The following is a 25,793-nucleotide window of genomic DNA, read 5'->3' on the forward strand; positions in this document are numbered from 1 at the left end:
GTCACTGATATCATAAAACTGACACTTCAATTTATATAGTAAGTGGATATATGGGGGGGTTAAATACTGATATTTCTGATCACAGTAGAGAGGCGGTGGAATGTGTTGTGGAGGGGTTCTGGAATTAGCTGCTTGTATGGCTGCGAGTTGTATCTGGCTGCAGGGGGTTCCAGGGCGTCAGCTGTAAATGGGAATTCAATCGCTTGCACAGGTACAAATTTTGCAATCACAACATCTGATAACAGGGAGTTCCTGAGGTCAGTGCCGTGTTTAGGGGTACGAAGCTGCCTGCAGACATTTTGCAATGATGTTATCAAACCGGGAAAAGAAAAAAGCAAATTTCATAAATGCAGCTCCACCACCGAGATGCAGCAGGCAGGGTCTGGGGCAGCACTGTCCATGGGGGAGAACTTTGCCAAGGATATTCCTCTTCTTCTTCTGTCTGATAACAATACATCAGAGACATTATATCTGTATAGATTTGAAGAAACCAATCATATACCCATTACAAAAATTCAGGCTTATTATCCATCATGCATAATGAAAAATAAGCATTAGACCCAAATCATCCGTCCAGGATTACATCTCCCAGTATAGACATCCACATGGTATACTGGGAGTTGTAGTTCCACACATCCGCTAGCTGCCATCTGCTTTCCCAGGACTACCTGTAAATATATATATATCGGAAAGCTGCTGATGAACTCCTTTGTATGCCGGTGACACATTTGGATACTTGTGCTTTATTCAGGTTAATGAAATAAGAGCGAATAGAGAGAGATACATCCAGCATAACAATTATCTACATCCATATTGTGCAACATTTCCCAAAATAAGTCACATGCTCCAATCAATGTCTCACAGACCATGCAGCACTGAAGAGATTTAGGGCCACAACAAAATGTCTGGGGGCCACACGGGACTCCTAAGTTTTAAGATAAGGAACTGATAAAAGTCTAGTTGTGCTTTAAGCACCTATGGATGGAGGTATATTTATAAACTGGTGAATCTGACAGCATTCATCCCAGCTGAATCTTCCTGCTGCATGTATTTTAAAGGACAGTCATTCACTATCAGCGAATGTTTGGGGAAAGTCAGATTTGTTGCTTTATAAAGGTGCCCCATGGTGTCACCGGACCAGCCCTTTGTTCGGGTCACATGGAATGGACTTTATTCTGCACATTACACAGGTGCACATGCTGCCTGACACTTCACAGAAGCCATTTTCTCTATAGATATCAATTGTTGGAACATTGTAGAAAAAAAAAAGAATGGGGTAAGGGGTGGCTGATATGTTCTGAGGAATGAGAGGTAGCAATAGGGACCCTTCTATGGCCTTTGTGCTTTAGGTTTCTGCTGCTACAAGCTTAGAAGTTCCTGACTAACGATGATTGGACAATCTGCAGCAGCCAATCATAACATTTGTGCGTCCATGTCACTACCAACAACAGCAAAAAGCTAAATAATAGTAACATTTGGAAAGTTTTTGGTGCGGTGTATATAACAGTCTAATCCCAACCAGGGACGTGTGTGCAATGTTTGGAAGACCAGCGGCTTTAATGTCTTTGTATTCCACATGGAAGACGCTAAATATTTCAGTTTTTTCTTTCCAGCCAATGACTCCACCCGGATTCACAGTCCATTTACAGCACGTCGCCATCTTTGCTACGGACCCAACTCCATCCTTCACCTAACCTTAACCAGGGACGTCTCTGCAGACTCAGTCGGTCAGGCCGCAGGGTGAAACGCTGCTTGCTGCAAGAGAACAAAGCCAGGTTTGTGTTACTACAAAGACATTTCATTGCAGCAAGGCCACAGGTAATGCAATATTGTCTGTTATATGTGATGATTGTTTCTGAGTAAACTTGTTGCTATTGCAGATTCTCAGGATCTGCCGGTGTATAGATGATTTAATGGTCAATACGGGGGAACAAGGAGGTCTCTATGCACAGAATATGTTTCATTATTAGGATGGACATCTGATTTGTAGCAGTAGAATACTAATCAGCTCTGTGCAGAATGAGCCTGGTTACATTGTTACAAGAGATTGCTGATGAGGGGGGAGTTAGGAGACCCCTCCATCAGTCAGCAATAATGAGGGCTCTTTGTAAGGCTTCCCCTATTTTCTAAAAGTTATAAACTCCTTAGTGTGAATTGATTCATTAACATGCATTATGTTGTTGCTTTTGTGCATAAATGCAGCCCATTGAAAACTACTGAGCTGCCAACACACCCTAATGTGCCCAGAATCACACAATGCAGGAGCTACGTTCAGATATGTTGTGTTTAGTGTATGGAGGTGTTATTCAAAATGAATTGCACCATAATGCATATTTGTAATAAAAAAAGTATTGCAATGTAGAACTTAATATCAGGTCTTAGGGCCCATGTGGACAGGCGTTACCCATTCAGTATTTCTTCTTTAAATATTAAAAAACATAGAAAGGTCCAATTTAATCAGATTTCCCTGCAACAGTAACACTTCTCAATGAGACCGACCGTGTCCAAAGAAGGCAATGCAGAACAGATCAAATACAGCCTCAGAATTGTTATCCACATAGCACCATAGTGCTAAATAGGAATCTAACAACACAAAGAACTAATGTCTATACAAGACCAATTATAAATAATGTTATACCTATCATTCTATTATATGTGAGTGATTAAGCATTGGCCCCAGACATCAGCACATTTCCATGCTACTCCATTTCTTTGGGGATCTGTTTATCTTATACACATACCTGATAGAACGTTATTCCACTTGGTCCAAATCACCCATATTAAACAATCATTTATATCCCGTGTGGGTAGCAACCCCACCAAGAGACCTGGCACTCCCCCCTCCCCCCAGGAATGTGAAGCCATTCTTAGAATTTGGGAATGTTTGGAACACAAAAGAGGCAGAAAACTCCACATTGCACAAAGGTTTCCTTATTCTGTTCTTTTGTCTACAGCGATGGCAGGTAACGGGGTCGGCCAGTGTCAAACACCTCGCTTTTCAGGAAAGTGCCCCAGATCTGCCTCGTTAGAAAAGAATTAATCTGAGAACACTATGAAACTCTGAAACCATTGCCCCCCTACCCTAACTAGCGGGCCTGAGAGCCTCCATTGTCCGCACGTCCCCCCTCGACTAATTTATGGTAATCTATTTGTGTAGAAGTGTCTATGAATTCCTCCAAACTGTGAAAAGAGTAAGCCATAGCCTGGAAAACTTCAGGAATTATATAGAGTCCGCAACAGGATGGAGACAATATCCAAATTATTAAAAAGAACTAAGGGACTTAGGGCCATGGGGGCAACCTGGAGTCAGTGATAAAGAATTATTATCTATATCTGGGGCATATGTTATATTTGTGGGCCAAATATTGTTCAGGAGAGGCCTGTGGGTATTTGCCTTTAAAGTGGTTTCTCTATTGTAATATTGATCCTTGAGGAAGATTTCCCCAACTTCCTGTTTAACTGATCACAATATTGCAATCAAGGAGCCTACTGTATTAATATTTGGGAAACAAAGGAAGGATCCCTGTGATCTGCTATAGCATTCAAATGGTGTTCAGTCTGTGATAATGGGTAATGTGCCATGGCGGAGCCCTATATACCGTTACCAGAATGGGTGCTGCCATGTGACAATGATGGTTAATGGATTCAGATCATAAATCTAAATTCTGCTTCTAATCTCTACATTGCATAGCGGATATTAGGATGACAATCTGATACAACAGCTCCCATTACATCCATCTTGGCTGCCTTTAGTTCTTCGTTCATATTTATCTGTGAATGTCATTGGTCTCTTATTGAAAAAGAAGCTTTAGTTTTATAAGAGCTAGATTGTAAGCTCTTCGGGGTCCTCTCCTCCTGTATCACTGTCTGAATTGGTCTGTCATTTACAACCCCTATTTAATGTACAGCGCTGCGTAATATGTTGGCGCTATGTTAGAACTAGAAATAAGCAAACCTGAGAGTTTTGTTAAGGTTACTATCTGAGTCAGTGTTCAGGTTAATGTTAGAATTAGTGCTGGCTCTGTTGATTAAAACCAGTATCAGCACTGACATGGTGATCACGTGGCTTCAAAAGATTGAAAAGTTTAACGATTTTGTTTTATTTTTGTTATTTTTTTTCCTGCAAGAATCTGCATTGCAAATTTTCTGCATGAAAAATCAATCAATTCCCCTCATCCCTAATTATAGAATGTTCTGGAACACCATTCATTTTGGTTTGTCTCTTTCTGCTCCGACTTTGCAAACATTTTGTCCCCGGGTGGCCTTTTTCTGGAAAGGCAGAGAGAAGAAGGCTGTATGTTTACCTGGTGGGTGCAGAGGGTTGCATATTCTGAAGTGTGGGGCTGTATAACATCCATCACTGCACAGTGACACAACACCACGGGACCACGCACTGTTACACCACAGTGACATGCAACGCACAACACCGACACACATTGTGCCGCTGACTGACCTGGAGAGCTGGAGGCCGGACTCACCGTCAGCAGCACCTCTTGGTTATCAGCAAGCGCTTGCTTGGCCAGGTACCGCTCCCGCTTCACTTTAATCTCCACTGACTCGGGGATGTCCGGGACCATCCAATCAATGCAGCGCAGACTGAAGAACACCACGTGCTGGGAAGACACAGATATATGTCAGGACAATACCTATAAATCAATACAGTCTGAGATATGCGCCATCTTCCAATGCCTGCAATTTTCACGTTGCAACAAACACATAAGGTGCCTGCACAAATCCTACAATCCCAGTGTAAGAGTTCACATTCCAATTTCACATTTCCAAATGTATTGAATTATTTTAAATATTAAAATCCCAATCCTGCAGCTTTCATTTCTTAGGCTCCTTTGTGCCATTAGTATTGACTTACCTCAAAGGCGATGATGAATCCCAAGCGCACGGCCAACAGCTTCCAGTAAAACAAGGTGTATCTACCGTCCTCATCCCGAAATGCTTTGTACCTGCACCATATACAGAGATCAGGTGAGATATGACTCCTATTTCCCCAACATACAGGAAATGTTCAATAGACTCTCAATTGTTGAAGTATTTAGGAAAAAGAAATAGGAAGATTTTTATCAAGATATCAGTTTGTCCTAAATCTCATTTAAATACCAGATCCGTGACTCTTTATTTCAGGTCCTGATGACCCCTGAGGATGATTTTCTTCTAACCCTTTTCCACCCAATAAATTAAAAAAACTTTAGCTGAAGTTGACTTTTGTTGTGCTTGGTGAGCTAATCCATGACATGGGGTGGATAATGACCTTTCTCATAAGATGACTTTTTGGGGTACAGCATCAGGAAAATCACCCCAAATAGTCCAGAATAGACCACTGTTTCCCTGAGATGTACAAATGGCCCCAGGGTATGAAGTATGGCATGACTTACCTGCACATGGTGTGGTTGGCAGACACATAGCTGTGTGGAGAGTAAGACAGGGTGAAGTTTAGGAAACCATCCAAATTGCTGTCATATTCATACTGATAGAGAAGTCGCGGCAGGAAGTCAGAGGTAAATGCAATGAGGAAAGCCTGCAATAAGCACAGACATGATGGCTCAGAATCTAAAACTGAACTCCAGGCAGGCAGCTAAATACAAAGTTGAAGCTGAACAGTCGAGGAACAAAGGGAAGCTCATTGCTTTGTCATTCTGCTCTCTCCTACCATAAGCACGCTGTTTGTGCTACGGCACACCTGACTGGCAAATTGCTTTGCTTCTCCTTTCCTTTTTCAGAGCTCTTCTGTACTAGGACTTTAGGAGACTGATACAAATTCAGCTCCAGGTACTCAGGAACTCATAAAATAAAATCAAGGGCTATACAAAGACTGTTGCTTTCTGTGGGGTAGAGAGGGTAAAGTGATGTGACTCTATAGAGTGACTACTCCACTTACGTTGACAATGACGGAGAGTTGGGCCAGAGCTTCCAGAATATGGAACCAGACGCCGATATGTTGAGCCCGCTCTGCCACAGGGCGCCGATATTCACACACAAACTTCTGAGCGTCCAGGCGAATCTCTACCCAGTTATTGAGCAGAGCAAAGAGTGGAGCCAGTGGGAACGCAGCCACAAAGATGGTGATGAAGCCAAACTGAATGACTGAAAGAAGAGACAATTTGGGTGATGACTGTGTCCCCTCCTCATTTCTTCATTTTTACCTATAAAACTTTCTGGAGGAGTAGAATTTACCACAGCAGGTCACTCACCCATCTCAAGGTATTCCTCGAAAAGCCCTTCGGACTCAATGAGTTCATAATCCTCCTCCCATTGCTGGGGTTCCTCAGAGATCTGTGTCCCCCGAACCTTGGCTAGCTTTCGTCTCTGCTGCCATGACTTCAATTTTCTGCCAGAAAATGCCACGGGATAAAACTGAGCAAATTTCACACATAATGGTAAATATTTATATGTTATGTTTTACAAGGACCGATAACACTGCAAATCCACATGTTTGATTATTTCACTCAATCTTTTTTCTCCGATGACCACTCTCTGCATCTACATACTGCGACCTTGGTGCTCCCTGATGCTGCACGCAATGACAATGCAATATACTTTGCACCACAATCTATATTGGAATCCACTCCCCAACATTATTTGGCTGTAGGGTTGGAGACCAGGTACCATTGCACACTGGATCAGTGGTAAGTTTTTTAAATGTATACTTATTTTTCACAGCACTCCTGAAAACTATTTGAGCCCATCTGTGTTTGTTTCCAGGGCCAAATATGAATTTTGATATGAAGACACTTTAGGTTTCATATACAGGGAACATGTAAAAAATGTTTGTTTATATCCCTGAAATATTGGCTTTTGGTGCAGTATGGTATCCTAGTGTCTCCTAGTTTTTGATTTACTCTATGGAGGATGGAACATAATCTCCAATCCCAACCTTCCGCTTCTTAGACACAATACGTCACATAAATTGTATAAAACATAATTGCTTGCTTCGGACGTAGACATAGACAAGCCCCACTACTGATACCTTCACTTCTCATCTCCATTACCAGCAAGGCCAAACTATTTTTCATCATTTCATCATTTCATTTCATCATTAAGCGTTTTCTAACTCAACAACTTTAAAAAGGGAACTGCAGTTGTAAATGGTAAAGTGCCCTCCCATTTTTTTATTCCTCTATATTATTACTGTACATTAGTTGACCATCTTTTTTTTACTTACGGGATCAGAAACTCCTGAATGTTGCTGATAATCTGCTTGCCAACCATTATAATGAAGAGTTGTTGGGCCAATTCTATGAGGCAGCCACCTGGACCGCACTGTAGGGTAACAGAGAGAAGAATTAACACGGACAAAAACTCATCCAGGTACAATATGTAAAGCTCACACATTTTCTTATATGGTTTTCGTATTGTTAAAAGCAAATCAGATAGTCATACAACGTTTCAGTTAAACCATAATATTCAGAACCTTACAGGGTTGGACATTCATTGCCATCTTCTATTACTGGAAGCAGAACAAGGTAGACAGCAGTCAGAAAAACTGAAACCACAGCTTTGTTCAGTTTGTGAACCCCCTCCAAATGAATGAACAAGTTCAAGTGTTCCCAGTGAGGGGTCCTGATAATTGCCCATCATACAAAGATATTGTAAACACACATTTTGGTGAAGACCCTTTTCTGTTCCCCCATTACTTATCCCCAGGGTACAAAGCCAGCTCCTTAAAGACATAGGGTCACCATTTTAGTGTCCTGACCTCAACCCTACTGAACACCTTTGGATGCATTTGAATGGCCATTACAAACCAGGTCTTCTCATACAACCTCAGTACCTATTCTTACAAATGAGTCCCACAGATACCCTCCAAAATCTCATAGCGATCCTTCAAAAATGAGTAGAGGCAAATAGAGCCATAAAGTGGGGCTTTGTATTAATGATTTGGGGCTGTGCAATGTGGTGTCTAACAAGCTCATATAGGTGTGATAGTCAGGTGTGTCAGGTAGGATAACAATTCTCTCTGCTATACTTCTAACATGAATACATCACAGCTTGACAGGTGAGGCTCATAGCTACAAGACTTATTATTGGTTAGCCCCCAGTGCTCAATGCAGTGAATCCAAGACACGCTTAATTAGTCACAATATAATTATTAATAAAGATTTCATCAATACTTACATCCTCGTTCCTCATACCCAGGAGCTTGCCATACTGACCGGGATATCCCACAAATCTGCAGGACAGAAATGTAGTCAGCAGAGTTCTCCATCGGTTATATCAAACATTGTCAGCTTTCCAGCATTAGATCATTGGATGGTTTCTCTAGCCGATGTATTGTGCAGCTCTGTTTGTTTCATTTTCTAGCCGGTAACAACTATGTCCCAATTTGTGCTAATAATATCACCATTATCACCAATAATCTCTGCAGAGATCTATGTCTGGTGCTTCTTGATTCTGCCACCTGATACACAGGCAATAAATACTGAAAATATAGCAGTCAAATAATCTCACCTTCCTTTAAAGAAAGCCACATAAAATGGTGAGGAGTAAAAGTTCACAAACTGGAAGATGAAAACCTTAAAGGTGAAAGCGTCCTCGTGTAGAGATTGGGTACGATGCATTTCTGTGATAGAGAGGAGATGGGAATCAGATGAAACCATCCATCACAGGAGGCCATTTCTAAGCTGTCTGTATTGGGTGCTATACAGAACCCATTGCTACCCTTTCAACCACCCCATTCTAAGAACAATAATCAGAGCCGCAACATTCCAGTTATTAGGAACAAGTAAAGTATAACATATTGGGACTGATCTATCAGATGCATAGGTCCATAGAACTACAGTATATGTACTGGATATTGAAGGGACCCCTTTACTGTCCCAGTAAACTTACACGACAATAACCAGAGTGTCACAGCATGCTCATTGCAAGTGAACACCTGTAAGTATTACACAAGATGACCTAATACATGCAGAAACAGATAAAACAGAGGTCATTTCTAAGATGTATATACTGGCTGCCGTTGAGAGCCCTTTATTGTCCCAAGAATTATAAAGGCCACAACAAGGCAAAACAATTGCTAGGAAGAAGAAGAGTATTGTAAAATACTGCAATTTTTTCATGTACAGAGAGATTCTCATAATAGCAAAAGTCATTTAAAAGTTGAATGTACTGGGTGCTGCAGAGACTCTTTTTTTCTTTTCTTGTGACTCTTCTACCCCTCATAACCAGGACCACAATGTGATAAATAATATCCATCAGGCTGGTTTTGCCCAAGGTAGTTGTGTGTTCTTGACTGTAAATTACAATGTAATTTATGCTCCTCTTTGTTTCATATTAAACATTATTTATTATTGACCCATTGATCTGAATATGAATCTGCTAACAGCAGCCAGGAGAATGTAAAATGAAGTAAAAACAGACAATATGACCATTGCAGATGTTCTGTGTACACCCAGCCTGTATCTTCTGGCTATGACTGTCATTCAGCTGACATTATTGAGCACAGCAAAGATCAACATCACCACCTACAGACTGACTACACTAATACAAGAACTACAAAAATGTACCTGTACACTCCTATTTATGGAACTGAACAACACTGAAAGCATCCAGTGATTCATTCTAATTGTTAGTATTCATCTACATCTGCCATAAATATGGGATGCTGCACATTGCTGTTTATTTCCAGGTCTTGCTTAGTCAGTCAGACGAATAATTAGTTTTTATGGAAGTGACACCCCGCCAGCTCTACACACAGACATAGTACTGTGTACTCAAGGGTTGGACTGCTGTTTACAGCTGGGTGTTACATGTCACACACGTGGGTCATGTTGTTTTGGGTCCTGCATTTAATTTAGTTGGTAGCAAAATACAAAAGATTCTCCCCTTATTGCCATGTGCTATGCTGTGCTGCCTTATATGTAAGATGAATGTAATCTAATGTAAGCACTGCTGGGGCTTGTCCTGTGTATTGTATTTTGTATGATTCTGAGTATACAAGTATTGTCATTAGTCAAAGTTCAAGTGTCTTTTTTCCCTGGTTATAGAGAATCCATCTACTCTGCAGATTCTGACCACAATGAGGAGCTAGATACAGACATCAGAGCTGGGAAAATGTAAAAGAATAAAGCATGGTGTTATATCTGCAGCCTCATATCTGCAAGAAAAGGACATTGAAATTGTAAGTAACCTAAAAAGACTAAAATACTGTGCTAGAAAGGCTATGTACAAGGGGGTGCTGAGAAGTTCCTGGCTTTGCCCAGAAAAAGAGAGCCCGAGTTATGAAAAAACACATTTATCCAACATATTCCCCCTGAGACTGATGCACTTGGTACAGCGTGGTTGCAGCTTTTCTAGACCATTCAAATAAAAGTCCTTTTGTTGGGCCGCAAACAAACTCTCAGTAGCATCTTTGACATGAGAAATGTCCTCAAAACGTTTGGGCCAGGTCAGGTGAGTAGGGGGGATGGTGGACCAATTGGAAACCCAGTGTGTTTAATTTGGCAGCCACAACATTTGACGTGTGCACAGGTGCATTGTCCTGCAAAAAAAAAGGATTCCTTTGGTCAACTTTCCACAGTGTTTCGTCCTAATTGCCTCCTTCAGCTGGTCCAGGAGGTTAGCATAATACTGTCCGGTGATACGAGAGCCCTGAGGTAGGTAGTCCACCAACAGAATACTGTCTTTGTCCCAGAAAACGGACACCATGACTTTTTTGACCCATTTCTGGGTTTGGCGCTTTTTCGGCCGCAGGGACCTGCTGTGGCGCCATTCCTTTGACTGTTCCTTGGTTTCAGGGTCATAGATGTGGAGCCAGGTTTCATCCTCAGTCACTAACCTAGCCAAAAAGTCCTGTGCAGCTTCAAAATGGGCCAAAAGGCTTTGGATGCCTCAACATGTTCCTTCTTCTGATCACTGTTCAAACATTTTGGCACCCACTTCTCTGAAAGCTTGCCATGTCTGGTGATAACAAACCCAACACGCTCCCGTGAGATGTCATGTATCTGGGCGATCTTTTTTGTGGATATTCACCGGAACGAACTTCTCGTCATCCCCTCGTACATGAATTGGAAATAGGTGTTTGACAGGGAGCAAAATAAATGCTTTGATATCTTCAGTGAAAAGTGGAAATGAGACAAAACACAAACTATATTTGCCTTGATTTGGCAGTGTAAGCTTCTAGGTAATCAGAAAATGATCATTTGTATGCACACAAGGAAGCTTACACCAATATCCCCAATCTAAATCACCAGGGATGGCTTCATCCAACCTAACTTTGTGTTATTGGGTTGCAGCAACTTAAGGGTACCCACAAAAACAAAGGAAGGATATACAAACTTCAATCTTTGAAACCCAGGACACCAACACTCAAAGACCACCAAGCTCACCTTTGCAGCTTCAGCAGATCTGCTACATGCTTCTGTATACCTCCCCATGCACCACTCACCTTACTGTGTTCCTGTCATGCACTACTCACCCCATCGGGTCAGTTTCTCAGCCAGTGAGGTGTAGACTTGACTCATTAGCAAGATAAGCACTAGGTTGACCATGGTGCTGCTGATATTGGCAATGTTACCAGCCTATAATTCAGAAAGCAAAGATACTTTGTAGATTGTGGTCAAGGAAATGATATATCCCAGTGCCAGTTATTGGGGTGATATAAATCTTTCAGGGCTATTGGGGCAATCTGTACAGGGAATACAGGTGTGTAACAAAAACATAGTCAGCTATAACTTATTTTTTTGGGCACTTCAAACCATTGTGTTAGAAGGGATTTAAATAATATCTCTGCAGTCAATAGCATTTCATAGTTTTGCAGTGTTATGGAGGGACTAGTCTGATAAACTTTTTATGTCTCAGCTGATTGTATTGCTTCTCCCTTCGCCTGGCTTTGTACATTTTTCCAGTTTATTTAAAGGGTTTTAAAGACTATTTACTTTGTTGAGATTACACAATTGAGTTCCCTTTAATTTTAAGTCTTTTTTAGCACTATCAGTTTATTCTTACCTGTGTCATGAGAATGCTGTTTCCTGTGTGATACATCATCATGCTGACGATGCCACGGTACATGATAACTGACACCAAGAAAATCATCACTACACATAGCTGCAGAGAGAAAGGACACCAATAAAAAATAACTTCCAGCAGAATTACATCTAGCATCTTAGTAGGTAAGAAATTAATAGATTAGTAGAAGAAATTAATTGACAATCTTACATGCTTGCAAGTGGAAGATCCATGCATGTGTAGCATGTAACAACCCTCAGTGGATGGGACGCCGGGCTACCCAGTGGCCTAGAGCATGGCCTATGATGGAGGTGCCAGTTGGTCAATAGGGGAAGATATATAGGGCGAGATGGCAAAGAGGAAGTCCAGTAGACCTAACTTGGAGCTGTATTTAAAGGTTGGTCATTGCCATGTACTAAACTAAAGTCAACCAGACTATTTCTATTTGGTTATAACTTAGTAATAACATTTGTTTCCCCTAAAAAGACTGAGAGTAAGTAACAAAGAATTGATTGATAAAAAAGCCACTCCTACTAAGCTGAATTATATTAATTGGCTTAAATAGGTTGTTGGCATTCCATCTATAAAACAAACTAAACTCCTGAAGCCCCCTTATGTACACAAAACATGTTAAGTTATTATTGCCTTAAATGCGAACAAGAATCACTAATAATGGATAGTTTGGAGGGTTTGCCAATATGAAGATGATATATTAAAGGTAATGTAGCAATCAAAGTATGTTAGGGTTAGTACATCCAGTATTTACTACACTCTTATATTCCTTACCCCAAATTATGTTTGACCTCAAAACAAACTTTGGAATTATTAGTAACTGGTAGTAACCCATAAAACCTTCAGCAGCCAATGGAGAATCCTAGGAGCCTCACCATGATCACAATCACCATGGATCCAGTGAGAATTCGAGAGAGACGAGCCTTCTCTGGAAAGTATGGTTCTTTTACTCCTGTGATTGGGTTCTGCTCCATCTGTGGAGCCATAGCTGCAAATTCTGGCCGTGGGGGCTCCTGGAAATAGATTGGAAAGTCACAGGAGCAGCAGCCATATCAGAACAAGTATAATGTCATATATTTACCTGGGGACATTCGTGAGTAGTGCATTTATCCCCAGAATAGAAGCCAGCGAAGGAGGCCAAACATTTTATATAAGTAACCTGAGGAGAGGATCCAGAAGGTTCTGGAGGGAATACCTCTTCAAAGTCCTCTAGACCCACCTTAAGAATCTGATTTTATTGTCTGGTAAAGGGGACGCTTGAACTAAACTTACTGAAGAACAGCTGTAGATAAGATACAGCTTACATTGGCAAGTACAAAAAATGGGGTTCTAACTCTTTTAGGCCATTGAGGTCAACAAGCATTATTTTGTGGCATTTAACCTCACCTCATCCTCCTGGAAGTCCATGCAGTCCCAGTGATGGGCCAATGTTGCATTTTTCCTCTTCCAGTACTCCAGGAAAGAGACTGCCCAGAAAGACATGAAGATACTAAAGAAGACCGTTCCTGGGTGGTCAAATAGATAACCGACCTAGAAAAAAGAAATGTATGGTGAGAAAGGATCACCAATGGACAGCACATGACAAGGGACTCCACTCCACCCACCTTTGCCATGGGGCAGATCTCAGAGATGTACCAGGTTTTACAAGTGTCACACAGGGGGCACATCAGCAACTCTTTCCCACTGTCACATACTTGCTGCCTGCAGAATACAAGAAATGTAAGTTATTCTCTCACCTGCTGAGCATGTTGGAGTCATACAAGACTTGGCAGGGCCCTCACACTCACGCGACTGTGTTACTCCCCATAGTCAGAATGCCGGACACAAAGACACAGGTTCCAACAACAGCAGCCGGGAGTAGCCAGGCAGTGTAAAAACCTGGAAAGCAAGATCATAATGGATTATACTCTCTGAATTAATATACTCAAAAAGTTCCAATAATCAGTTCAGAATCAGATTTCTGGTAGTTACATACCCAGCCAGGCAAAATATATAGCCACCTTTTCTCCAAAGTATTCCCGTATGTGATCCAGCGGCTGGTATTTGTACCACTGTGACCAGCATGCCCAGTACTTGTAGAGGATCTGACGAGAGTTCAGGTTCTCTGTGGCCACCTCATACTCTGGCATTTCAATGGGCCCCTGGGGCAAACAAGAAACCTCTATTACAACCCACAGATATTAACTATGGACTAAGTCATAGCGGTTCATATCCACCCACCACCAGGAATCGCCACAATATTATTCCCAGACATGGAGATACCTCCAATGATCACCTGAACTAGTCAGCTCTATGGAGCCCTTTGATCACATACAATGCTCAATTCAATCATTGCCAATGTATGGTCATTGGATGTGGAGGTTTATTCTTCATTAGAGTTGCTGGACTCCTGAAGATTTTTATATTCATCATTGGAATTCAAGTGCACCAAACTCCACACAAGTGTCACTTTAGAGACGGACAGAGGTTGTGACTTTTGGTTTTTAAAGCCTGAATATTCTGATTGTGCAGTTTTTTATTTGGAAGTTAGGTGTCTGTAAGGGACATCTGTACCCACCTCATGAAGCGGGAAAGCCGCGGTGTATATTCCCTCCTTCAGCATTCGCTCTATTCCGACCTCCGCATGTTTGCGCTTCCCATATATAGTGCGTGATAGGATCTCATAGAGCTGCATGATGACAGGCAAGGAAACATATGAGTGAAAGTTTCACATTACGTTATGTGAACCTTCATTATGCAGGAATATTTCCACTTACAATGCGACTTCTTTGGGTGTTAGTGAAGTACGTGGCATGGCACTCGCTACCCAGAAACCTGATGAAACAACAAAACAACAAAATGCATTTGTCATGTTTAAGAAAAATCAATCATCAAAACATTTTGCAGAATCTTTGTACTGTCAACTACAGAAATGCTAATGAGAAGAAATAAAGGACTTGGGGGACCTATGGACAGTGAGCACCAAGCTACATTTTTTGCATTTATTTTGGATCTTAATAGGAGTGTTTGTCACCCGCACTCACCTCTGAAGTTTGGAACGGCGGAAGGCGCAGGTATAGTAATTCAGAGGCTTATTGGGGACATATTGATACATGGGGTTTGGAATGTGCAGTCTCTGCAAGAAGCGGTCTGATGCATTATTATCTGGATTGAGCTGGGCCTGCAGGAAAAAATGCGGATACAAAAATTCCATGATACAACTAACATTTCCATATCATTTTCATGGCGTTTCTCTGAAAGATAGCAGAAAACGGGCCTTTCATTTGCTGATTGAGGCCTATTTATAAAGCCGTCTAGTCTCATCACAAGTTCATTTGTTTTTGTAGCATTTCAGGAACACTGTGGAATGTTGTCATACAGCATATGCTATGATGTGGTACGGACCTGTAATGGTGCCCGCATACACAGCTCCTCTGCAAAGTACACCAAGACGTCCCAAGGGGCGCTGAGCTTCAGATAATGCAGGGATTTTCGCTCACTTAGGGTTTGCTCCTGCAGGACAGACAAACAGACATCAGAGGGATGGGATAGTGAGGGCAGGACAAATGTCCACCATTGGGGCACCGAGGCAGCACTCTCACCTTCTCACACAGGAGCCCTGCCTTCAGCAGGTTGCGGTGGAAGCGTCTGCGGTGATTTTCATTGGCCTCTTTCCTCTTGGCTCTGCGCTGCTGCTCCCTTTCCGCCTGGGCCGAGGTCCTCATCTTGTGCTTCTTGGATTGGAGCTTCTCCTCCCATACCAACACAAAGTCTGCATGACGGACAAGACAACAAATTCATTGCCAAGCTGTCTACAATCGTATCCCACTAAAGGCAAGGTCTTGCATGCCAGCATTTCCAAAAGGTGGGGTTAACATGCCTGGGAAAGGGAAAACCTTTTAAAAGACAAAAGGAGAAAATAAAAGTCCTGCAGATCTTACCAATGGGGGTTTTGCCATCTTTGAAGGTGTTTCCGGGGGGTTCGAGCCTGTACAGATCTGTACATGGGATGTATATGGGATCCTCGTCGTAATCTTCCATGTACTACAAAATAAAAGGTATTGGCATATATCAGACACAGGTGACTATGATATGGTAATGCAGATCTTGGGATTGGGTTAGAGGAACAGAGGGAACCATAAGGAAAGTTTAGTATGAGGAAATCCCGGTGATACCCACTCTGTGAAATATAAAAGTGAAATGAATCTTACATAGTCTTCAGCACCGATTCCATTGGGCAGGTTTCCCGGTGAATCTCCCAGAAGTTCAGCACCATCTCTGTCCAGGTCCACCAAGGAACTTGTGTCCAGATCAGACCAATCCGACAGCTTCCTCTGAAACATCCCAGCCAGCTACATGCCCCAGGCAGGGAGACAGCGGGCACCCCGGGGGACACAGATCAGCAGAAATCACTATGGGCACTAGGAACACATCATCTTTTTTCCCTCTATAACACCAATAAAATGCCGACATTTATTGACACTCAACAAAACCACATGTCGGGGGTAGGAGAAGACGGGTGACAGGACGGTGTGGGGGGTGTGAGAAGACTGGTGACGGGACAGGGTGTCAAGGGAAGGAGAAGACAAGTGTCAGAAGGTAGGAAGGGACAGGAGTAGGGGGTAGGTGAAGAAGCGAGTCGGGGGTGGGGGAAGACAGGTGATGGCACAGGGTGTCAAGGGAAGGGGAAGACAGGTGTCGGAAGGTAGGAAAGGACGGGAGTAGGGGGTAGGTGAAGAAGCGAGTGGGGGGGGGGACAGGTGATGGCACAGGTGTCGGATGGGAGAAGATGAGTGATGGGACAGGGTGTTGAGTGTAGAAGGAGATGGGTGACAAGGTGTTGGGTGGTAGGAGCGGATGGGTGACGGGAAAGGGTTTAGGGGGTAGAAGACGATAGGTGACGTGGTGGGGAGGTAGGAGGAGATGGGTGACGGGACAGGGGGTTCGGAGGTAGGAGAAGATGTGACAGGGTGTCGGGGGTAGGAGGGGATGGGTGACGGGACAGGGTTTAGAGGGTAGAAGAAGATAGGTGACGGGGCAGGGTGTCGGGGGGATAGGAGGAGATGGGTGACAAGGTGTCGGGGTAGGAGGGGATGGGTGACGTGGTGGGGAGGTAGGAGGAGATGGGTGACGGGACGGGGGTTGGAGGTAGGAGAAGATGTGACAGGGTGTCGGGGGTAGGAGGGGATGGGTGACGGGACAGGGTTTAGAGGGTAGAAGAAGATAGGTGACGGGGCAGGGTGTCGGGGGGATAGAAGGAGATGGGTGACAAGGTGTCGGGGTAGGAGGGGATGGGTGACGTGGTGGGGAGGTAGGAGGAGATGGGTGACGGGACGGGGGTTGGAGGTAGGAGAAGACGGGACAGGGTGTCAGGATGTCATATCACAGTGATATATAAGGGTGATGGGGGATAGCAGGATAACCTATAAATGTGGGCGGGGGGCATAAAGGGTGATGAGGGGTGACAGTAACCCATCAGTGTGGGATGACATAGGGGGTGAGGAGGGGTAATAATGTTGCCCCCCGATCCTTGTAATCGTTTCTCACCTGATCTGTGTTGATGGCAGGCCTATGTGCGAGGCATCTGCTGCAGTCTTGGCCCCAAGGGGAAGAGGTTTGAGGCTGCACAGTAATTGCAGGGAGATGTTGTCAGTCTCCTCTCCTCCCTCCTCCACATTACAGCATCAGGCTGGTCGGGGAGGGGCAGCTGTACCAAGGATGCTGGGACCTGCATTGCCTATATACAGCTATCTGTGTACAGCAATTACCCCCCCAATATATCTTACCTCTGGGGCCCCTCATACTGCAATTTCACTGCAATCGTTGGGGCATGCTGGGAGATGTGGTTCATCAAGTACTGAGCCTTAATATTTGGTATACAAATCTCTAGAAATGACAGGGACTCTTTACTGGGATTACCAGACAGGAAGTCACCTGTGTGCTGGGAAAATGTTTCCTCCCAATAGCAGATTTTGATCTTTGCAATGTTCATCCATCTCCCCCACCGAGGACACCAAAATATGAATCCCAATCCTCACCCTGAGTGCTGTGATTATCTGCAGACACTTCATAACCCAAATACCCCAACAGCCAATCACCAGGCTGCAAATCCATACCATAAGGAATGCAGAAGTGGTCAAGTAAATACTAGAATGTAGGTGATGTGTGGCCCCGGCTGAGGGGCCCTAACAAAGACAACCCTTGGGACACCTCTGATAGTGAACTCATTGGGGGTTTTGTGACTCCGGCAGTGAAATGAGCACAGGCAGCAAATGTTTTGCACAGCTCACCCCCGGGGATTTCACCCTCTGTGGAGAATACAGAAAGACGAGCAAAACAAATCACAGCCGGAGGGAGAAAGTTTTGGAGGGTGCAGACACCTCGCACGTGTCATGGTATCGCCGCTTTGTGTATATTATTGTCGGAGTTTAAAAAATTTTTTTTAATTTTGTGTAAATATGAAAAATAGCTGATAAAATTTTATATAATATTGGTCACCCAGTAAATGGCGTTCTTGCCACTTATTCACACTTTCCAGACACTCCACATCTGTGAAAAGTCTGTTGTCAGAGCTCAGGACTACACAAAGGCTCCGACCATATCAGATGAAGAGGTTTCAATCAGACAGAGGCAGCCACAAAGCTGTGCTGCTTTTCCGTTTGCTAACCCATAGTGCTCTGTGATTCTTTCATCATGTAATATATTTATATTGTGCATATGCATTAGGAAACAAATAGGGTACATCAGTGTAGGCCCTCCCCACCTGGGGATACATACAGCTGGCCCCAGACCATCATTATCAGAGAGGTCAGAGGAAATGGGACGGACTGGTTCCAGATGATAAGAAGTCCACAGTTGCCTCAACATCTGAAAGTCATCACAGAGCACCACCCGGGGCCCCTCCAGTCCAGTGGAAGCAGCTGAAGATTGGAAAAATGGCGGACTGACCAGTCCTAATTTATGCTCAAGGCACGGATCTAATGACTTTGGCGGCTCAGTTGTTTGGCCACATTTTTCATCTGGAGTCCCCCAACTTTTAGTGGGGCAAAGCTTCCAAGGGGCGACCTGAGAAGCCTTATAGTACAAAGATACAAAACCAGATATCATAACTTTTCCTGGCGCCTCTCCAAACCCAAAATGGGGCCCCAATTCCAGCACAGTATCACATGACCCAGAATACCGGGGTGCTGGTACCCTCCTGTGGGGTACCCATGCAGAAACTCACTGTTATGGTAATCTGTATTTGTGTCTATGTGAAATCTGCTTAGCGGAGTCACCCCTTAACCTGCCATCCCTGTCCTCTATGCCACATGCCCCTGGAATGCCCGGTGTCCAACCTTCCATTGTTCTGGGCCCCAACGTGCCACTCGTGTAAACAACAACACTCCTATTGTCAGTAGAACAAAGCTACCTCCTCGTATCACTGACTGACTGACACACTGACTAACCGACCTGTTCAGTGACACCCAGAACCGGTTCCTCTGCCGCAGGGCACCGCAGACATTCCGACACCCCAATGACTCCTCGCCCCATGCTAATCAGGTCAGCGTGCCACGTGTGAGGCATCAAAATATTCACCACATGCTGGAAGATCGCTATGCCACACTGGTGCGGCCGCATTCTTTTCTCTTTTCAGGATGGAATGTTGTCAGCAATCCAAAAATGTTTTATTTGTTTTCTTTGTGCTAATGAAGGCGCAAAATAACCCAAAAATACCAGAAGCAGAACCCTTCCAATTGTTTCTTTGGTCACCAGGACAGGAAGTGCAATAAAATCCCAGGAGAAAAGGAAATGATCAGATATTTGGCAGGATCAGTTTGTTACACATATAAAACCTGAAGGAGGTAAATAAGAGGTGACGATTTTTGGGGCTCACGTGTCCACACAGGAAGTAAAGGGAAATCTTCCCCAGCACAATCCAATGCTGAACACAGATGCTGTTCCATATTGATGGAAGGAATGGTTAGGTGGAATTCCGGTGATTTTGCATCTCTCGGCCTCATCACGTTAATGGCATTGGGGCGGTGTGTTGGGAATCTGTTTGTACATGACTGTACCGATATCAATGGTACGTTATCTGCACGCGCAGGAATTCAGCTGACATTTTTACAGACTTCCTTTGTCTCAGATAATTGCAGCAATTATGTCATTCCTTAATTCAGATCCTCCACGTGACAACCACCATAAATTCGTCTGACTGGAGTCACCCCAACTCACTCGTTTCATCCAGAACACAGGAGACGTACCTTGTCTGTCAGGACAGCCATGATCTGCCTTTTGGTCCACATCCTGGGGATTCTTTCCGGGGCCATTGGGATGATCCTGACTTGGATTGTCACCTTCCTTCCCCAATGGCGTTTGGTGGTCTTGGCGGAGAACAACGGCTTTGTGGTCGAAGGGGGGAGAATTGATGGTGAATGGCTCAGCCGATGGGACGGTTTGTGGGTGACGTGTCTCAGCCAACGCCGCTTCTCCCTGGAGTGCAACGACTACGGCTCCCGCGTGTCCCTGACCTCCGACCTCAAGGCCGGCCGGGTCTTCATGGGCTTCAGTAGCGCCATTACCCTCCTGGCCTTCATCTTCTCTCTGATTGGGATTCTGCTGTCTGGCTGCTGCTCTCGGTGCTGTGGCAAGGACCGTGAGGAGAGGCGATGCCTAACCCTGACTGCAGGTATCCTGTACCTCCTAAGTATGGTCCTCATCCTCATCCCTGTCATCTGGGTCATCGCCAACGTCTCCCACGGAGCCTACGATGCTTCCTTAACCAGAGGGGCCGTCAGATTCGAGATCGGGGAGGCCTTGATGCTGGCCTGGCCCAACGTCATCTTCCTCCTCATCGGGGGTATCATATTGTGCTCAAACTGCTCCTGCCCATGTACCACCAAAGGAAAATATAAACCCCCTCGTGACCAGGAGATGGTGCGTAGAGGGCGGCAGTGCGATGAACGGTCATGTAGCACCCCCAGGATGGAGTACATATAAATGTCCAGCAGATGACGCCAGAGAGAAAAGACTTTACTGATTACTGTGATGCTGAGCCCGAAATAGGAACTGTCTGTGTTGTCTGATTTCCTCCAGCAAGTCAGATGCCAGAAGGACAGCGAGTCCTTCCATCACATAGACAACAGATTTCACCTGGGACTTGTAGTTCCTCAGCAGAGAGGACCAGACGTGTCAGTCTGCCATCTCTGTAATGAAAGTTTGTCAGGTCAATTTTTATAATGTTGTTTAATATTTTATTTTTGTTATATAATGAGCGGAAACAAACAGCGAGAGTATGCACCAATCAGGTTCCTTGTACAGAGCGTGAATGTTTATTTATTGTTATTGTGAAAAACACTTCTATTGGTGATTATTTATATCATCAGTCTAATAAAAATACAAACCAGCATGTCATGTCAGAGATTATCTCCTCACCCGCACTTGTCTTGTCTTGTACCCCGGGTGTAAATCTCGGTATCTGTTCCTATTCTGTATGTGTGGACTCCACACAGTACCACTTCTCTTGTCCTGTACCCCGGGTGTAATTCTCAGTATCTGTATGTAAGGACTCTGCACAGTACGGTGTCACCGGCACAGGAAGGAGCTTGCATGACTTTCAATTGTTGGTTTATACAATCGGATTGGATGATGCCACTCATAATGTTTGTGTATTGGGGCTGGTGGCAGGTCATGCTCTAGGCACATGAAGGCGTAGGGAGGTGACATTGGTCCTCGGCGCTCCCATAGATTATATAAATCCTGCTATATGAAATGTTAGTGCTGCTCTATAACAACCAGTGAGATTCATCCATAGTGAATGTGGTTCCCTCCATCCAGGCGGCCCCGGAATATCTCACCGGTTGGGGGTCTTGGTGATTTGGAGGAAGAAATAATTCATTGTAATAAATAAGTCACGAATGTCCGGAGATCAGTCGGAGCCGCGGTGATCAGACGTCTGAGGCGAGCAGTCCGGCTGTTATTTGGTCCCGGTGCCACAGGATCTCCGCCAGGCCATTCAGCACCGGCGCCGCATCCAACAGTTCTATCCGTCCATCCAGACTGATTCCATCACTGAGCCGAGGTCCGTTCACACTCCTCACCCGCATGACCGGCAGCTGCCACGTCTGCTGGAACAGGCCGACGTCCTGATCGGTGACGTCCGTGTGCATGAACTGGTCAAATCTGCCGGAGAGTGAAGGAAAGAATGATATATAGAGGGCCGGGCACAAACAGGGTGTCACACGACATTGGGCGTCTTTTACAAACAACAATGGCGGAGGTAAAATGCATCCAACCCCCGGTGCCCATACTGTCACTACATTGGGATATCATTCATAGGGGAAAAGCTGCGCAGGGCTCCCTGCAGTGCTCAGTACTGGTCACATGACCTCAGCTGAAGAAGGTTAAAGACCAAGCTGGCAGAGATCTGGTGACCCCACACCTTGGCATAGGGATGTCTGCTCCATACCTCCCGAAACCGGCCTCAAAAGAGCATGGGGGGGGTTAGTGACCGCATGGAACAAGAAATAAATGGAAGAAGATGATGCAGGAGATTCCCTAAAGAGCAGCATAGAATATTCTACCCCCACGGAATAGGATACCTGGTGCCGATCACCACCCGGGCCGGGTCCTCGTCCTGACTCAGTGTGCGGGAAATGAGCGCTGGGACGTCTTCAAATGATGAACGGTCAGTGAAGGAGAAGAGGAAGAGCACAGCGTCGGCTTTCTCCTTGCAGGCCTAGGGGGTTAAAATGAGGGGTTATAGAATGGATACATACAAAGTGAATGTTTTCCTCCATCTTCCCTGCTCAATACACAGAAGAAGTCTGGGGACAGATAGCAGGTGACAACAACAGGTACCAGCAAAATGTGATCAAACTTCTTCAATGCCGACTCCCCACAATCCCAGAGCTGGAAGCAGAAGATGACGGGGCGCTGGCTGTCTCGGGGACGGACCGGCCAATACACACGAGAGGTCTGAATTCCTGTTGGGAAACACAAAATGAGACCAAAGATGTTTGCGTACAGGTCATCTACTTCCTGTTCTGGTGACACCATGTTGGAAGGACAAGAAGCAGACATTTTCCCAGAGGGGACACAAAGCGGCGATTGAAGCTTTGCTCGTTCTGCCTTCTCCTCTTATAAAAATAATGATTCCCACATGGAGGATCTAGCTACATCTCACCTGTTGTCTCGTGGTGCACGCTGGGAACCTCCAGGCCGCACAGTTTGGAGATCAGGGCTGTTTTGCCAACTCCACTTTTTCCACAGACAAAAATTTTGTAGCTGGCAATGTCAAAAGGGAGCTGCGGGGGCAGCACAGGCTGCTCTATGAGACCTGAGGGGGGAAAAGAATGACATCAAAAACACATCATACACAGGTGGAGGTGTATTACTACAACACATTACTTAACTCATTGCAGTGAGAAGGGCCTAGGATTAACCCAAAAATATGTGACCTTAGCAGCAAGAAAGAAGATGTAGTGATATAATATAACCGCCAGAGAGCAACCATGTGACCTTAAAACAAACTGCAATGACAAAAACCAGCAAAATGCAATCTTCACTAAAGAGGCAAAATGTAAGGAAAGCAACACTGCTAGAGTGCGCTGTATACACACAAATATAAAGATGTAATACCAACAAGTTGGCCACCAGAGTGCGCTGACACAGAAATGTAATACCAGTAAAATGACCACCAGATGGCGCACTGATACAAACAAACCCAAACATGTAATAACAGTAGGGTGGCCACAAGGGAACGTTGTATGCATACAAATAAAAGAAGTAATAACAGTAAAGTAAACGTGGTACTAGGAATATACCGGTATCTCCTATTCAATTAGTAAAACAGTAAAGCGGCCATCAGAGGGCGCACTGTATAAATACAAACATAGAAATGTAATAAGAGTAAAAGGCCAGCAGATGGCGCTATTTATAAACACATAAAGGTGCAATTACGGCGAATGACCAGTAGATGGCGCTTTTTAGAAACAAAAATGGAGTCGTAATGGCATCCAAGCGACCACCTGAAGGAACAATTTAAAAGTTTGTAATGAGAGCCGAATGATCACAAGATGGCGCTGCTTACATAAAAATACATAGGTGTAATGACAGCAGACGGCCACCAGGTGACGCTCTGTATATACAAACGTGTAAGACACTAGAGTGGCCGCCAGGTGGCGCCGTGGTAAATTCGGTCCGTCCGGTATTTTTGTCTTTCGCGCCATAAAGTGATTTACCGAACATCCGCCGCTTCCTCTTCCGTAGAATGCAGCTCAGATATTCTCCCCCCTCTGCGTTCTGATGCCAGTCAGGGATAATCAGGCTCCCAGGCTTGGGGAAAGAGGCTTGATGCATGGCGTCTCCTAGCAGCACTTCCGGGTACGTCGCAGACTGGTGACGTCAAGCAGGACGTCACGTGACGAGTTTCTGAAGAAAGATGGCAACATTCATCATTCAGCTGTCTGATTAACAATCATTATGTCTCCTCCTAATTATATGTACAGAGGGGGGACAGGCTGCATGGAGGATGTACAAGGGGTGACTAGCTGCATGGAGGATGTACAGAGGGGGGGGCAGGCTGCATGGAGGATGTACAGAGGAGGGGGGGCAGGCTGCATGGAGGATGTACAGAGGAGGGGGGGGGGGCAGGCTGCACAGAGGATGTACGGGGGGAACAGGCTGCATGGAGGACTCTATATTGGACTACAGAAAACCTCAATCTCCAATCCATAGTGGGGGTCTCTGTAGTTCTCAGGAAGTTAGGAGCTCACATGAACTTTGGAATTTAAAGCACTTGTCCGGAGTTCCTGCTGGAAACAGCAGCCATAGCTGAATTCTGAGTCATGTGCCCATAAAACCTTTTCACGCACTGGGAAAGATTTAGGGGTGATGGTGATATTCTGTACCTCTTCCTAATATCTTTCCCTATGAGCAGCTTAGAAATGGCTGTTTATCCTGGGGCCCCAGGTGCTGTAATGTAATGGACATTATGCCGGTCTCGTGTTGCAGTTGGATAATCTTCTACATCCACAAATCTCATACAAAGTCCTGGGGGTCGCAGTATACAATGGGAGGCGTTAGATTTTTAGGATAATGACCTGGTCAAGGTCTTCCTGCCCAGGACCCCATCCCCCCATTCAGTTTCTATATTTCCCCTTTTCATCCCAGGTAATAGAAGAAGTCATCTTGTCTCTCCTCAGGGTCTCTTCCCCACCCCAATAAATTTCCAGCACGGGATCCACACCCCACCCACCCCACCCCAATCCAATCCTAGTCCAGGGTTTGTTCCTCATCCCATTCAGTTCCCAGCCCCAGGCTTCCTGCTGTAATCTACACAACTTGGTGAGCACCCAAGAACCACGCAGCGTACTCACCTCAGTGCTCTGTGGGATGAGAATACATGGTAACCCCCCTCTTCCATCTGGTATTGCCCCCCACATTGTACTCACCCCTGCCGTGTGCTCCCATCATACTCACCATCGCCTGTCCAAGCGCCAACTCCACCAACACAGCTTCTGTAAAATGACATTGGCTGCCAATCCATCCATAAACCCAGCAGGCCAATGACAAACCACTTCATGTTCCTAATTACCCAATATTGAACATTTCTAGCAGCTTCAAAGGAGATAAAGTTCACTTTTGCACCAAGCATGCAGGAGACACAAGATTTCCGTTTCCCAGCGAGCAGGAGAAAGGAAAAACATTCACTTATTGTCAAGATTTGTTCCGTGGAGTTTCATTTGTTAATAAAAAGTATTTGAGATTAAAAATAGACATTTCCGAACTCTATGTCCCTTCAGTATAACACGAGCAGATTTGTGGATCTGGACAGGAGAATTTATGGTTCCCTAAAACAC

The 25,793-nt window shown here is 44.6% G+C and overlaps 2 protein-coding genes, 1 long non-coding RNA gene and 1 pseudogene across 7 annotated transcripts in view; 2 read left to right on the forward strand and 2 right to left on the reverse strand.

Annotated features, from left to right (window-relative positions):
• The window catches only part of LOC140341340 (uncharacterized), a 42,947-nt gene extending 31,258 nt beyond the window's left edge, over positions 1 to 11,689 (forward strand). Inside the window, exons 2-4 of one of the 2 annotated variants that reach the window (XR_011922851.1) lie at positions 1,614 to 4,980; positions 5,137 to 7,320; positions 9,999 to 11,689. This is a non-coding gene — a long non-coding RNA (uncharacterized lncRNA). Of the gene's footprint in view, positions 1 to 1,613; positions 7,321 to 9,998 lie in introns of both variants that reach the window. The other variant, XR_011922850.1, reaches the window with a different exon arrangement.
• ANO7 (anoctamin 7) lies at positions 724 to 17,674 on the reverse strand. Of its 4 annotated transcripts, none has more exons than XM_072427013.1 (24): positions 17,497 to 17,674; positions 16,161 to 16,301; positions 15,891 to 15,993; positions 15,552 to 15,721; positions 15,355 to 15,462; positions 14,994 to 15,130; positions 14,727 to 14,784; positions 14,528 to 14,638; positions 13,946 to 14,111; positions 13,758 to 13,848; positions 13,575 to 13,671; positions 13,357 to 13,500; positions 12,846 to 12,983; positions 11,959 to 12,057; positions 11,429 to 11,531; positions 8,461 to 8,572; positions 8,128 to 8,182; positions 7,175 to 7,272; positions 6,204 to 6,340; positions 5,891 to 6,096; positions 5,388 to 5,530; positions 4,868 to 4,958; positions 4,454 to 4,613; positions 724 to 1,755 (listed from the first exon to the last, which is right to left on the reverse strand). In XM_072427013.1, exons 2-24 carry the CDS (start codon positions 16,290 to 16,292, stop codon positions 1,721 to 1,723), a joined length of 2,694 nt encoding a protein of 897 aa, XP_072283114.1. In that variant the 5' UTR covers positions 16,293 to 16,301; positions 17,497 to 17,674; the 3' UTR covers positions 724 to 1,720. The 4 variants fall into 4 exon arrangements, with proteins under 4 accessions (XP_072283114.1, XP_072283115.1, XP_072283112.1 ...); XM_072427014.1 differs by having other exon boundaries at positions 4,479 to 4,613; positions 16,161 to 16,396; XM_072427011.1 differs by having other exon boundaries at positions 16,161 to 16,396; positions 17,497 to 17,673.
• A 2,077-nt stretch (positions 17,675 to 19,751) lies between these two features.
• On the forward strand, positions 19,752 to 21,454 carry LOC140341339 (claudin-8-like; annotated as a pseudogene).
• Positions 21,455 to 21,506: 52 nt separating this feature from the next.
• CPLANE2 (ciliogenesis and planar polarity effector complex subunit 2) lies at positions 21,507 to 24,445 on the reverse strand. Its single transcript, XM_072427016.1, has 5 exons — positions 24,174 to 24,445; positions 23,117 to 23,269; positions 22,792 to 22,916; positions 22,533 to 22,669; positions 21,507 to 22,113 (listed from the first exon to the last, which is right to left on the reverse strand). Exons 1-5 carry the CDS (start codon positions 24,289 to 24,291, stop codon positions 21,879 to 21,881), a joined length of 768 nt encoding a protein of 255 aa, XP_072283117.1. The 5' UTR covers positions 24,292 to 24,445; the 3' UTR covers positions 21,507 to 21,878.
• Positions 24,446 to 25,793: the final 1,348 nt, after the last annotated feature.

Source organism: Pyxicephalus adspersus, chromosome 11 (genome assembly GCF_032062135.1).
Source record: "Pyxicephalus adspersus chromosome 11, UCB_Pads_2.0, whole genome shotgun sequence".
In the NCBI taxonomy this organism is placed as follows: Eukaryota; Metazoa; Chordata; class Amphibia; order Anura; family Pyxicephalidae; genus Pyxicephalus; species Pyxicephalus adspersus.